General features: G+C 42.1%; 2 protein-coding genes across 2 annotated transcripts in view; both read left to right on the top strand.

Moving 5' to 3' along the window:
- Positions 1-6,392, top strand: part of pde8a (phosphodiesterase 8A) — a 114,132-nt gene extending 107,740 nt beyond the window's left edge. The window contains exons 20-22 of the mRNA XM_072464962.1: positions 1,898-2,062; positions 2,136-2,265; positions 3,004-6,392. Coding sequence (XP_072321063.1) covers positions 1,898-2,062; positions 2,136-2,265; positions 3,004-3,110 — 402 coding nt within the window. The 3' untranslated portion in view covers positions 3,111-6,392. The remainder of the gene's footprint in view (positions 1-1,897; positions 2,063-2,135; positions 2,266-3,003) is intronic.
- Positions 6,393-7,279: 887 nt separating this feature from the next.
- On the top strand, positions 7,280-14,374 carry LOC140381078 (KH homology domain-containing protein 4-like). Its single transcript, XM_072465099.1, has 14 exons — positions 7,280-7,421; positions 8,447-8,642; positions 8,717-8,836; positions 8,920-8,996; positions 9,408-9,460; positions 9,533-9,714; positions 10,875-11,083; positions 11,254-11,314; positions 11,577-11,634; positions 12,087-12,319; positions 12,873-12,974; positions 13,468-13,535; positions 13,626-13,765; positions 14,130-14,374. The coding sequence occupies exons 1-14, from the start codon at positions 7,393-7,395 to the stop codon at positions 14,249-14,251; spliced, it is 1,650 nt and encodes a 549-aa protein (XP_072321200.1). The 5' UTR covers positions 7,280-7,392; the 3' UTR covers positions 14,252-14,374.
- Positions 14,375-15,039: the final 665 nt, after the last annotated feature.

The following is a 15,039-nucleotide window of genomic DNA, read 5'->3' on the forward strand; positions in this document are numbered from 1 at the left end:
GAATGTGGAGCAGCTGGAGCTGAATCCTTTGCTGGTGGTGGTGGAGCAGCTGCTGATGAATCCTTTGGTGGAGGCTGAGGTTGTGGTGCTTTTGATGTTGAAACATTGGCTCGGTCTCTGGCTGATGGAGCAGGAATTCTTCTCTCATTCCTCTCTTCTCTAACTATCTGCTCAGGACCCTGTCCAGGCCCAGTCCAATGCCTCAGAGCGTGGAGCAGGTTCTCTGTCAGCACCCTCACTCCACCTCTGCATAGGTGGGGGCCATTTCTCTTAAACAGGTCCTCTCGTTTCCAGAATAGATAGAATTTCTCAATGTAGTGTAGTCCTCTCGGGGAGCACTCTTTGGACAGCCATGTGTTCAGCTGAAGAAGCCGGCTAAACTTGTTTATCCTCTTGTCGATGTTTGGAAGAGGTCCACTTATGAAAGTTTTGATTTCCATTTTATCAAGCACGTCGAATAACTTCAAGAAGTCTTTTTTCAAAACTTCAGTCTGTTCCCGCCGCATGTCCACTGCACCCACGTGCACAATCAGCTGTTTAGCTCCTCCATGCTTAGCCATAATATTTGGAAGGAGTGACGTTATCTCAGAAACAGTGGCGCTTGGAAAAGAATGTGTGTTTATCTTTTCATGCGTCATGTGACTTATCGCGCCGTCCCCAACTAAAACAATCTGCGTGACCTTGGCAGATCCTCCTCGCTGTATTTTGGCCATGTCATCTTTCCTTTTTTAATTAATGCTTTTCTATTGTTGTAGTTCTTGTGTTTATGAATAACATGATTATAAAACAAGTTACACATAAAAGGCTCTTATTTATTTATGACATAGCTTAAATTTCTGATAGTTGTAGAAAAAGCTTTAGTTGTATCATCTGGACACAGTTTAAGAAAAACAAGACATTTTGAGTCCCATCCAAGAGTCATTCTCAATCTACAGATCTAGTCTGAGAACTCGGATACTAAGAGTTTCTACAATGGATCACTCCTGGACGAATGAGGGATTACAAAGACTTGTTTCTAAGGATATTTCTGATTAATTCAGCTTCCATAAATCTTAAATTATACTATACTCGTGATTTTTAAGCTAAGACACGTGCCTATAATTCAAATCAAATGATCACATCTTTTGTATGGGGGAAAGTTATCCCATTCAAAAGGAATCGGGCACATGATTCCTTTAAATCAGGAAAGAATCATTCGCCTGAAACCTAAAATTACTACAAAAGTGCTGAGGTTGTCCACAAGCCCATCAGGAAAATCTCTGCCCAATATTGCACACAAAGAAACTAGAGCAGTAATCAAGTAAAGACATTCTTGGTCAACTAAAGACTGATTAATTGAGGCTCAAACAGCGCCTTCAATTAATATATATTTCAGTTTTTAAATATAAAACATAGGACACAGAAACACAAAAGAAGAACGGAACACGACCAGATAGAGCAGGAAACAAAACTGATAACAAAAAAAAATATGATAAAAGGCATCAAAGGAAAATGAAAGCATATTATGTCCAAAGTCCTTCAAATTTGTCCATCTCCAAATGAAGTCAGAACGCGGTCCTTTCCATTTTGTGAATTTCAGTCACATGTCGGTCCAGTCCTTGATTGTTGGCCTTTTTCCCCACTGCCAAGAGTTTGGTCCAAAGGTATCCATTCAGTGTCCAGGGCAGGAGTTTTGAGGCCCAAACACAAGTAGGAAAAACAGCCTCTTGGACTAAATCCCTCATTTAGTCCGCGGTAGAATAGGTTTTGACTGCCATTCAGAAGTCATTCAAAACTGTAAAGACACTCAAAAAGTGTCTTCATACAAAACTGGGAGACCGAACTCACATTCCACTTCAAATCTTGCTAAATAATAAGTATACTTTGTCCATACCTCACTTTTTTCTGATGATTCCAGGGCAATAACGACGAGGAGTCTGTGAAAAGTGTCCTGACGTCTCCAGAGAACCGCATTCTGGTCAAGCGGATGTTGATCAAGTGTGCGGACATTTCCAACCCCTGTCGACCGCAGGAGCTCTGCATCGAGTGGGCCGGCCGCATCTCAGAAGAGTATTTTGCACAGGTGACGAGAGATACTTTTGAGTGTGTCCCGTGATGAGAGATTTTGTCAAACCTTTGTTCTTATCGTTTGCCAGACTGATGAGGAAAAGAGACAGGGTTTGCCGGTGGTCATGCCGGTGTTCGACAGAAACACCTGTAGCATCCCGAAGTCCCAGATTTCCTTCATAGACTACTTCATCACAGACATGTTTGACGCGTGGGATGGTGAGTCGAGTTTGGAGCTTGTAGGCTTTGTTTCCCGTAACGGATATAAAGTGCATATGACAGGTTTGAATGTGTTTTGTAATTATTGCTTAGTTCGGTGGATTTGATAAATATATACCATAGTTTTGCGACGACCAAAGAGCAGTTTGTGAAGAAATGTTGTTTTTTAGTAGCGCTGACTTCTAGAAATAATCCAAAATCATCATCCAAAATTCAGAGACAATTTATGCACAAGGAACATATTTTTCTGATCGTTTTACATGAATTAACTAAATAAAATGTGTCGTCATATATTTACACTTTGGCCCTTGTTAACAGTATATTTTTAAAAACATTACCAAAATTGTCAAACGAGAGGAACCTAGGCTTGTGTGCGTTATTTTCTATATGATTGAATTTGAACCATCTGCTGTCTATTGATTATGAATGAACGGATTGTAAGTGATGCTTTTACTTGGAGAATTAACCCCAGAAGTGTTGTCTTAGCCCTCCACAGAGACTAATGTCAATCAATACATAAAAACATGTTTTTATGACATTTTAAATATAGTTTATTCATGTTAACGTTAGCATTATACTTGAATATTTGGTACACAGAATATACATGTTATCCTTTGCCAGTGTTTTTCCTCCATCAGGATTACGCCCACAAAGCAAAAGACGCAAACGTGCACTGAAGTATTCTCTAATTGAAAAAGACGATGAAGGGGAAACCTAAACACGTGTTCCTTTGTTCAGCTTTCGCAGACCTCCCGAACCTCATGCAGCACTTGGACAACAACTTCAAGTACTGGAAAGGGCTGGACGAGAGGAAGCTACACAGCCTGCGACCGCCTCCGGAGTAGGACCTGTCCGCGACGTCTTCAGACCGGACAGCGCTCCTCTGGGGTCCCGTCCCGCCGTGAGAGCGAGAGAGGGGGGGAGGGAGAGAGAGTGGGAGATGGATAGAGAGCGCGAGGGAGGGGCGTTTCTCTCCCCCTCCCCGGCCCTCGCCAGCCAAAAGCCGGGCCACCTCGCCTCCACGCTCCTGCCTTTGTAGCAGTACTGTATCTCCGTCCACATGGCAAACACGGAAGGACAAATATATACGTGGGACAGTGCAAACTTGGACACATTGAATCCTTAATAAGACTACGCCTGCTTCTATAGGCATTTGTAGCTGGTGACTGGGCGAGGGTCCCTTCATATTGGCCTTTTTTTTTTTTTGGGACAAAGCCTCCATCCTCTCTTCCCCCCCACGGACTCTCCCGCCTAGAGCAGAACTGTTTACAGTGGGGAGACGGATGCCGAGTGGGTGTGAATGCACTCAGGTTACTCTTGTGGTTGAAAAAAAACAGATTCAAAAGAAAAAAAGAACGCCAGACTGCCCCTGAACGGAAAAAACGAACACTCCTTTTTTTGTTGTTTTTGTATCGGTTTTGGCAATATTTGGGTGTCCTTTCCCAAAGCGTACAAAACGTAGCTGTGACTCCACAAAACAGCTGCGCGTCTCTTTCGACTGCGTGAGCCACTAATATTGTTTAGGCCACTGCGAAGAGACACGCAATCGTAGGTTACAGATGAGTTGTTCATTTTTGTAGATATTTAGTTTCCATTTAATAAAAGACACACAAAGCCAAAGTTAATTATGGAAAATGTAAAAGTAAGAATTATTATTATTAAAACAGAGCATTGCCATATTATCGTTTTCTTTTCAAAATACACTCAAAGTTTGAACGGACACTTTTCTATTGCACTGTAACAACAGTGGAAGCGTCTCAGTGATTCGCCTGAGGATACAGGAGGTTGTGTTGGAAATAAGCTGTTTTCTCTTTCTTTCTTTGTGTTAAATCAGGAGTTTGTGCGTGTGTGTGTTTGTGCGTGTGTGTGTGTGTTTGTGTGTTTGTCAGTGTGTGTGTGTGTTTGTCTGTGTCTGTGCGTGTGTGTGCGTGCGTGTGTGTCTGTGCGTGCGTGTGTGTCTGTGCGTGTGTGTCTGTGCGTGCGTGTGTGTCTGTGCGCGTGTGTGTGTGTGTGCGTGTGTGTCTGTGCGTGCGTGTGTGTCTGTGTGTGCGTGTATGTCTGTGCGTGCGTGTGTGTCTGTGTGCGTGTGTGTCTGTGCGTGCGTGTGTGTCTGTGTGTGTGTCTGTGCGTGCATGCGTGTGTGTCTGTGTGCGTGTGTGTGTGTCTGTGCGTGCGTGTGTGTCTGTGCGTGTGTGTGTGTGCGTGTGTGTCTGTGCGTGTGTGTCTGTGCGTGTGTGTCTGTGCGTGCGTGTGTGTCTGCGTGCGTGTGTGTCTGTGCGTGTGTGTGTGTGTGCGTGTGTGTCTGTGCGTGCGTGCGTGTGTGTCTGTGTGTGCGTGTATGTCTGTGCGTGTGTGTCTGTGCGTGCATGCGTGTGTGTCTGTGTGCGTGTGTGTGTGTCTGTGCGTGCGTGTGTGTCTGTGCGTGTGTGTGTGTGCGTGTGTGTCTGTGCGTGTGTGTCTGTGCGTGTGTGTCTGTGCGTGCGTGTGTGTCTGCGTGCGTGTGTGTCTGTGCGTGTGTGTGTGTGTGCGTGTGTGTCTGTGCGTGCGTGCGTGTGTGTCTGTGTGTGCGTGTATGTCTGTGCGTGCGTGTGTGTCTGTGCGTGCGTGTGTGTCTGCGTGCGTGTGTGTCTGTGCGTGCGTGTGTGTCTGTGTGCGTGCGTGTGTGTCTGTGCGTGCGTGTGTGTCTGTGCGTGTGTGTCTGTGCGTGCGTGTGTGTCTGTGCGTGCGTGCGTGTGTGTCTGTGCGTGCGTGCGTGCGTGTGTGTCTGTGCGTGCGTGTGTGTCTGTGTGCGTGCGTGTGTGTCTGTGCGTGCGTGTGTGTCTGTGCGTGTGTGTCTGTGCGTGCGTGTGTGTCTGTGCGTGCGTGCGTGTGTGTCTGTGCGTGCGTGCGTGCGTGTGTGTCTGTGCGTGCGTGTGTGTCTGTGCGTGTGTGTCTGTGCGTGCGTGTGTGTCTGTGCGTGCGTGCGTGTCTGTGCGTGCGTGCGTGTCTGTGTGCGTGCGTGTGTGTCTGTGCGTGCGTGCGTGTGTGTCTGTGTGCGTGCGTGTGTGTCTGTGTGCGTGCGTGTCTGTGCGTGCGTGCGTGTCTGTGCGTGCGCGTGTGTCTGTGCGTGCGCGTGTGTCTGTGCGTGCGCGTGTGTCTGTGCGTGCGCGTGTGTCTGTGCGTGCGTGTGTGTCTGTGTGCGTGCGTGTGTGTCTGTGCGTGCGTGTGTGTCTGTGCGTGCGCGTGTGTCTGTGCGTGCGCGTGTGTCTGTGCGTGCGCGTGTGTCTGTGCGTGCGTGTGTGTCTGTGCGTGCGCGTGTGTCTGTGCGTGTGTGTGAGAATGGATGGTGTGTGCATTATCATAGTTGCAACAATCCCTTATGACTTTTTGGTTTAAAGCTGTCAATGAACCTTCTTGACATTTGAACAACAGCAAGAAGAAAGATATGTGAAGAAGAAGAAAAGGAAAAAAAAACAAAAAAACATTTTGGACTTTTTTTCTCCCAGAATTTTTTGTATCTGGTTTATCCTACTGAAAAGACTGCCTTATTTTATACAATATTTATACACTACATCCCACTGTGCAACCGCAAAGGACATCTGGAGTTTTTATTAGTCCAAAGGTTATGATCAAGTAAATATCAATATTTTTATATAGGCAATGCATTTTACACTGGATTTGCAGCAGAGTGAGATCAACCATTTTAGCGATCTGTTTACTTTGGTATCCAGAGAGCGATATGGTCCAGAGAGTGGATTTCAGATGTTGTCTATCACTGTTATCGAGGCCTCCTTTTGATAATTTCATTCAGTTAAAATTGTGAGCCAACATCTTTATGCACAGAGCTAGGGAGCATCTTTTTGTTAGAGTCGGAGGTTGGTTTCAGATTAGGATACTAATATATGTTAAAGATTGTTGCTTATTAAGATTATTTCCTCTTTAAACAGTATATAAATGCCATTACAGCTAAGCAAAGGGTGGCAAACAAGAAGACCATAGTTATATTATATCTTTATTTCTCTCCTATGACAGAACTGTATACACTCAATCAGGGGATCTGTTTGTTCCTTCTTCTGATTCACATCTTGGTCTGAAGGCACGGAAAAATTAGAAACTATTCAATGACGATTAAAATAATGTCAATTATACGTCTGCTGTTATTTGTGCTTTGTGTCTTTGACTCTTCATCACGTTGTATTAGATTTGTATTTGCTTTTTTTAAGTAAAGGGAAGCTTCTGATTATCTACACCAGGATTTACAGTAATGTCCAGAGTAAGCACAATTCTGCCTTCAGCTCAAGGAAAAACATCAAACTGTACTTTCAAATGGGCATATAGCCTGACACATTTTCTATAAGGTATAAATAATATTTTCTTGCAACCAATGCCATTATTTAGTTTTGTTGTTATTATCCACGTGACCTATTATTTTAACCAGAGTCCTATTGAGATTTAAAATTATACAGTTACAACATACACTCAAACACTAATAAAATAATGCAAAGAAGCACAGGTTATGAAAAAAAAAAAACAATTGCATATTATTGAGGCAGTCGACCTGGTTTTAAAGGCATTTAAAGATAAGAACTTGGTCAATTTCCAAACATGTTTTTCTTTTCTTAAACATCTGTCCCACATTGACAGCAAACAGCACATCTAAAAAAAAAAAAAGGAAATAAAAATAAACAAAACATTTATAAAGTGCATTAACCTTCTATACTAAAAAAATGGCTAATCCATTTTATAATTGTGATTGCATTGTTGCAAGTAGAATGGCATGATGGTTATTTGGCAAAAAAGTGCACTTGTAAATTGCATATATTACATAACTACAGTGTAAGGCCCTCTCTGCTACATGTCTGCTACTCAAGGCTATTGCGTTTATTTATTTTTTTATTTTTTGAAGATACTTAACTGTTACCATATCAAATCAATTTACGGATTGATTCTCCCGTTTTATCGGTGAACACAAATAATAAAGATTTATTTTACACAGCATGACGAACACGTAACAAAAACGCAGCTCATACGTCACTTCCGCTCTTCAGATTAACCGGATGCAGCCCATCGTGCACTTCGTTCATCGATTTATTTACTAGAAAAAGCTTCTAAACAACTTGTATCATATAGTTCTTGTGGCGTGGTGCTATGTCTTGGGGGATGACGGGTCAAACGCCGTGAGTACTGTTCTTTTATTGTTGCAGACTTGAAAATGAAGCCTAACCATCAAATTATGCTATGTGCAAAGCTAGTTAGCGTTAGCTGCTAACATAGCCGCACAGTTTAGCTTTGTAGGCAGACTGATAAAAAAGAACAGTTAAGTCCAAAATTAAATATGCTGCCACTAAACGCGATTACAGCGTCACAAGCGTTCAAGCATTTGTGAATTATTAACGCGTAAAATGTGAACTTAAACCTCAAGCTAACGTAGGCAAACCTGCTAACTAACCGGACTACCTAAAGCTAACTTTGTTCAACCCTCGCCTACTGATATTTTTGTAATTTACTTTTGGCAAAACTAAATAAAACAATTTAAACTTGTTTTCTTTGTGCAACATTTGTAACTGGTTTGTTTCAATGGAGGTTAAGAAAGTGAGGCAAATAAAGACCATGTTGTTTCGCTGATACCCACCTCCTACAGTAAAGAGCGGACAGAACACCTTTGGTTGGAAAGAATTGGCCTTGGGTTACTTCCTCTGCTTACAAATGCACTACACTAATACAGTTTACATTTTAATAGAATAGACCCTTATGTGTGCAAACAGATAGTGTATGTAAAAGTGTATAATATAATTTCAATGGAGAAACTTTTTTAATTGTTTAATTGCATATGAGTGAAATCAAAGTCTAGTTAAGAAACATTACGAATGTAGTATGTTTAACTATTATTTAGAAATAGGTAAGTACTTTGTTTTTACTCGACAAATATTTCCAGAAGGGTTGACGCTAATGTTTTTGCGTTATTTAATATATAATTTATCACAAAGTGCTCCTTCTATTCATAATCAAAAATACATTTCTTGAAAAAGAAAAGAGACAAGCACACTAACGGCATTCTACCCTAACTTGATGTCAGTTAATTATTGACAATGTTTTATGACTTGCTACTCTTCACCTCTAGTGTCCTTCACGCAGATAACATGTCATTTAAAGGGTCTATTATGATGATGTATTAACATTTATGTGGTGTTTGTTGTTCCAGGTGCCTAAACAGTCGGTGGGACAAGACTGCTCAGAGTATCAATAATGTTACTTCTAACACCCTATCACCCGCCGCACAAATGGGAGATGGAGCCTCTGCTGGGGGGGTAGAGAAGGCAGCTGCCATGGCCGCTAAAATAAATGCAATGTTGATGGCGAAAGGAAAACTCATGACCCCTCCACCCTTATTGGCAAAGGTGCTTCTATCATTGTTCATTAATTCAATTCTCCTCATTTGGAATCAATGTTTAATGTGTTTTTGTTACTTCAGAAGCCTCAAGTTGTCTCAGTGCCTGCTGTTGTTGAGGAAATGGTGGTCACAGAAGTGGACATCAATGACGTTCCTATAAATAGCAGAGACCTTCTGACCAAAGGCAAAACCCAAGAGGAGGTATGTGATTTACTTTACTATTTTTAGGTGTTGGGGTTCATTTTATCTTAGCAGTTTCGTTAAGTGTTTTGTTGTCTTTGCAGATTCGGCAGTTCAGTGGAGCAGTTGTCACAACCAAAGGACACTACATGGCAGATGCAGAGAAGGGCAAAGTAGCAGGGTATGAGGGATTTACTTTATACGTATTTTTTGGTCACTTAGAAGCTATGGTTGGGCAATATTGACACAAAATAGATATATCTCCATTTAATTATTTCCCCTTTTTTTCATTAGCCATAACAATATCCACATGATATTTTTAATATATCGGAAATGTGAAATGTTTCTGTAAATGTCTTTTTTGAGGTTCAAGTGTTGCACAAAATGTGGTTGGACCATAAAATTAACCTCAAAAAGTTTCACGTAATACCATTATTTGGGAGATTCTCTTTTTGAGGTGATTTTAATTGTCTAAATAAATATAAATGATATACACAATATTTGAATGTTGCTTTTCTCCAGAACAATATTATTAATTTTCTCTAACTCCCGCCTCAAGAACTATTTTACTCACGTTTATGTCTGTTTTCAGGCAAAGACCTCTGTATTTACAAGTCCAAGGGAAAACGCAGGAACAAGTCAATAGTAAGTAATCATTTAATCATAAAAAGATTGAAACTTACTTCAACTTATACCCTTTATTTTGTGGCTCTGTAGAAGCGGTGGTGAAAATACAGCAGATTATTGCAGAGGAAGTGTTGCGGACGTCCGCTGCGTCTGGAATACCGCCTCCTGTGGTGCCTCCTTTGACTCTGTACCCTCAGCCTTCACGCCCTGTAGTTTCTCCAACAGTCCCACTGCCTGTCATGGGACATCGGCCTGCAGCGCCTCACATAGGGGTAAGAATATACTGAATGATTTGGCCACATGAGGTTATTAAAAATTAGGTGTCTAATTTTCAAACCGCAAGGAGGAAGTACCGTACTTTTCGGGCTATACAGCGCTCCTGAATAAAAGCCGTGCAAACAAAATTTACAAAGAAAAAATAAATTGTACATTTATATGACACCTCCACAAACCGCAGGTGCCCATGTTGTAACATGGGATATTTACACAGAGATTAATGCAGTAACGATGCGTCTTTTGAACCGGGGTTCTGGCGGCCAGTAAAAATCTCTAAATTAGACGCACCGTTGTAATGACCGCAGGGTTCAAAAAGTGGGGGGAAAGTAGCGGCTTAAAGTCCCCAAAAAAGTACAGTAGATATTTGAACCAGACCTAAGTAACTTTTATGACGGAGCTCCCCCTGCAGTTTCTTTGTGAAAATACATTGTCAGAGAACAAGCTTTCTATCTTTATCATAATAAGACACGGCACGTTGCCAGCTATAGAAAAGAGCCAGGGTTTTTCAGCCGAGTTGTTTTCGAGTTGATGGTCGCAAATGTTGCAAGGCAGGTTTTTGCCCGGACGAGAGACACTTCAAACACCCCAAAAATAAATGTTTAACTATCACGGAGAGTCCAAGTTTAATAATATGGTTAAAATCAGTCTAACTACTAGCTCCTACAAACCCTTTCCTAGCAATTCTCTACTATTCAAGGGGCTTATGTCTTTGAGATTTGGCCTTTTTAGAACGGCGTTTTCAGTTGGCAAAGAAAAGGAAATGTAACCTCAGAGTTGTATAGTGGCACAACACGGCTCGTTTAGTGCTTATTTTATTATGTATATGACATTTAATCATTTACAAGAATAAAATCTGATATCCCAGTTTCAAAAAATAATGAATCCACTTAATATGACTAATAATGAATGTAGGTTAAGAAAGTGAAGTTGAAAAAGAGCATGTTTCTTCACTGATACCCACCTCCCAGAGTACACAGCAGAGAGAACATCTTTGGTGTGCGAGAACTGAACTAAAGATAACTGTCTGCTGACAAAACATGTTCTTAAACTTGTTTTCCAGAGTCTGAAATGAAAAAATGAAAGTCTCTTGACCAAGTTAAAAACCTTAATTCAAACGTTTTATTGTAATACATTGCCACTGCCTCCTATTTTTCAGAGTTTTGTCCACACAAAAATATTTGTAGGTCTGGACCATGCGTTGCCTCCGTTCAGTGTGAAGGAGAAAGTGGAGGGACCCTCGGGGGCTTACCTGGGTCACATCCAAAGTGAAACTGGGGCGCGAGTGTTCCTCAGAGGGAAAGGCTCTGGATACATCGAACAAGCTTCAAAACGCGAGTCATTCGAGCCACTTTATGTCTACATCAGGTAAATGTTTTGTTCTTCAAATCTCTCTCCCACTTTCCACTATCGTTTCATCCATTTTCTACCGCTTGTTCCCTTTCGGGGTCACGGGTGACTGGAGCATATCCCAGTGACTTCGGGCCTTAGGCGGGGTACTATCATTTCAATATTATTAATGATTTGTTTGTGTTTAGTCATCCAAATGCAGAAGGACTGGAGTCGGCCAAGAAGCTCACAGAAAACCTGCTGGGGACGGTTAGTTAATACTAACCTAAACTGCAAACTGCTTGTAATATAATAAATGTTAGGTTGGAGGTTTAAGAAGGTGACGCTAATAAACTGTGTAGTTTTCACTGATGCACGCCTCCAAAAGTAAATAGAGAGTGTAAACCTCTTGATCTCTAGACCTGATTGAAAGTGATCTGCCCTCTCCCACACTTCACTTCCAATAATTAACATGTGAAATTGTAGAGTCAATATTTAGTTTGGCATCAGCTCAATTGTTCTGTTTTTCTAGGTGAGAGCTGAACACGCCCGAGTGAGTGCAGCATTCCCAGTGCCGGGTCCTGCCCCAGGTGAGTTCTGTTGTGTGTCTGTAACTGAATGTGATGAGTTATTGTCGCCTCAAATTGTGACTGTTTTCTCAAAAATGTTTAAATAAAATCCTACGGGTTCACATGCAAAACCTTTATGGGGTTATATTTTTATAAATAAAGACTTAAATAATATACAAATAAAAGTTTAACGTATTAAAATGTGATTTGAAGTGATTCCTAATATTTAAAAAAATCTAATCGTTTGCCATAGAATGGTTTTGCATTCAAATTACTAGGTCAAGGTAAGTAAAAGTTGTGTACTCTGTCCAGAAACTATTAATATTAGCCAATAAATACTATTATGTCTCATCTTTGTTATATGTTTAAATGTCAAGATTTATATTTTTAAGTATTGCTAAGTAGTAAGTCAAGAAGACAAGCCATTAATGCACCAAATGTAGACATTAACTCGACCTTCCATTTCCTTTCAGCATTTGCAAGTCATGGATATCCTCCTAATAGCAATTGCTCTAACCAGGGATCCTGGTATAACTACCCAGCCAATGGGTATGCGGGCGCATACCCAGCGGCGTACCCAGTGGGTTACTGGAGTAATGCGAGCGCTGCCCCAAGTCAATCTAACCTGTCGACCACCCCTCCATCTCCTCAGGCTATGGTTCAGTATCCGATGTGTCCCAGGCCGCCTCAGCCCTACGTCGCCCAGGTAACATGAGTGCACTCTATTGCCGGGATCCTTTTCTTTCTCTTTGTGTATCTGTCAAACAAACCGTTTGTGGAAAAGGATTTCCCCCTCTGGGCAATAACGTCTAAGCTAAGGCTGAAAGATTTATTGCAATCAAAATTAAATCACAATTAGCAAAGACTGATGTGTTAAGTACTATCATTTCCTCCAAAAACAAAATATGTCATCTTATTCTGCATAAAACGGCTAACTCTGTACTAAAGGGCTGCACAAACATTATCTAAATGTTATACTTTAATTGTTTGACAATTTTTATTTCGTTTTGGCCCGGTCATGTTTTAAAGTGAGCTTTGAACAGAGTCACAATTAGATATTTTTCCCCACTCGTTCAGCCCTAATCTACTCATAAGCTGTCAGACATAAGAAACACTGTTAAATCACTTATAAAACATTGATATACCTCTGTAACCTTAGCAATTCTTATTTACAATTTTACCTTTTTGGAAAAAACAAATGCGTATCTTTCTAATGGTCTATAACTTGTTTTGAATCTCTCCTTTGCGTTTGTCGTAAGGTTCCCGGTGTCGCAGAGAAAGTGGAGGCTGAAGCTTCTGTGAACGTGCCAGACTCGGGACGTCCCAAACCGCCGCCTCTGCAGGGGCCAAAGCTTGAGCAGGTCAGAGGGACACTGCAGGAAACTCTTGAGTCCTACTGGCTCCTGAGCTCAGTTTTAACCATTAAACCATCTACACACGTTTGTTCACAATAACAAGGAGTAGGGGGCGTTGACCTTTTGACATGTAAAGAGCCATGTTTGAGAGTCTGATGGTCATTACAGGAAACGGATGCTTATTTTCATTTAAACGAGTCAACATGGCCCTGTTTTACGCAGAGGCAGATCTATGATTACAGCGTCATTGGCGTTGGTGCATCTTAATTGTTTAAACTGACATGTTCTGCTACAGTATTTGTGTAAGTAAAATGTGCGAGTCACGTGCGACTATATAAACCGGTCTAATCAGTGCCACTAATGAAAAGGTTTAGTATAGACTCCTGTTAAGACCACTTTTATCTTCATTATATTGTCATGGGTAATTTCCCTCGTGGATCCGTAAACTTTGAGTCTCCGAGACAGTTACACATTTATTCACGTGTCTTTGTTTCCTCAGCCCGTCACAAAGACCCCCGAGCGACCGGCTCCCGTTTCCAAAGCGGTGGGGGGGAAAGTAGTGGAACGGTCAGTAACGCGCCGCAGTATTCCCCGTGCGCCCCACTATTCCCTGTGCGCCGTCGCTTGATGTTCACTCATCACTTTTGCTTCGTTTAGTCTCCTGATGCCACCGCCGCCTCCGCCCGTGTTCACCGCCCCGGCCCCGCCTCCTCCTCCTCTTCTTCCGACCCTTCAGCGCAAACGAACAAGAGACGGCGACGCCCCTGCAGCCGCTCCGCCCGCCTCTGCTCCAGCGGGTATGCGTCGTTTTGATTTTTGCGTCAATCCCAACATGCAGTAGCTCCATCTTTTGAGTGGCGTTGGTGAAAAATGTCGCCTCCGTCCTCTCGGTGGCAGTGGAGAGCTGTGTAAATCCACCCGAATCGCCACAACTTACTAACGCTCTGCTCTTGTATATGTTCTTTTTTGTCTCCTCTGTTCTCTCTCTCCACATGTGTCCCGGCCGCTGCCCCGTCGTCCCGGCGCTGCGCTGCTGATGTCCCGTTTGCGGATGGCCGTGACGGAAATCCAACCCGATCCCGCTGCTAACTTTGGCCTCTTCAATGGGCATCTCTTCTCTCTTCTCTCTCTCTTGTCTCTCTTTTTGTGTTTGTCCGACAGGCGATGAAGAGGAAATCCAGAAAAAGAAAAGTAAAGTGTCAGCGGATGCTTCTGGTCTGGTGCCGTACGGAGCCGACTCCTCCGATGAAGAGGAGGAGAAGACGCAGAGCAGTAAGACGTGACCCTCCTCGTGCAGGACCTTCAGGCTTATGTCCGCCACAATCTCTGAACACACTAAAGGAAGAGTTCGTTTTTGTATAAGTGCGCTGTTAAATACATGAAAATAAACGCCCACATCATTCAGAGTCAGTATTTTGTGAGGGGAAGTATTTGACTGGTCATTCCTTAAACTGGTAAGTCAATCAATTTGATCAGTTTAGTTTTTAATATAGTATTTCTTTCCATTATTAAAGCAGCAAAAAAATGAAAAATTGTTAATTACGTGAACTAAATATAACTTGGAGCTACAGTTCTTGTCTAGGTGCTTCTGTCTGTTGCAACACTGGAATTTCCCCATTGTGGGACAAAGAAAACAGTGTTACATTTGTACTATTTTCCACCAGGATACAGGGAGTTTAACTTGTATAAACATGTCATTTGTCTAGAATTGATTTGAACCTTTGTGTACGAAAGTCTTTAAAATATTTTCCTTTTTAATTTTTTATTCTTCTGACCCGTTTGCTGCTTCTTCTGATGTTAAAGATTGTAGGTCAGTTTAGTTTTAATTTCCCCCACACTGTCCTTGACTCTTGAAGCTTGGGTTTAGTGGAGTTTCTCAAAATTGAATCCTTTTTCTAATCTTGGAAAATGATGCATGTCTGTTCCCATGGAATAAAAATATGAAAACCATGTCTTGACATAACTTCTTTTGGTGCTCAACTCGATCCCCGACCTCTGGAGCTAAGCAGGGATGGGCCCGGTTAGTTTTAGGATGGGAGACCACACTAATCACTTAAAATTATGTTTATTA

Source organism: Eucyclogobius newberryi, unplaced genomic scaffold, assembly GCF_026437365.1.
Source record: "Eucyclogobius newberryi isolate DKJ021-1_F unplaced genomic scaffold, fEucNew1.0.hap1 SCAF_5, whole genome shotgun sequence".
Classification (NCBI taxonomy): Eukaryota; Metazoa; Chordata; class Actinopteri; order Gobiiformes; family Gobiidae; genus Eucyclogobius; species Eucyclogobius newberryi.

What these genes read in the sequence shown, in the direction of transcription:
- LOC140381078 (XM_072465099.1), top strand. Translation starts at nt 7,393, where the DNA reads ATGTCTTGGGGGATGACGGGTCAAACGCC. An exon ending in AGTGCCGGGTCCTGCCCCAG is followed by an intron (nt 11,635 to 12,086) that starts GTGAGTTCTGTT and finishes ATTTCCTTTCAG; the next exon opens with CATTTGCAAGTCATGGATAT. An exon ending in GGGGGGAAAGTAGTGGAACG is followed by an intron (nt 13,536 to 13,625) that starts GTCAGTAACGCG and finishes TGCTTCGTTTAG; the next exon opens with TCTCCTGATGCCACCGCCGC.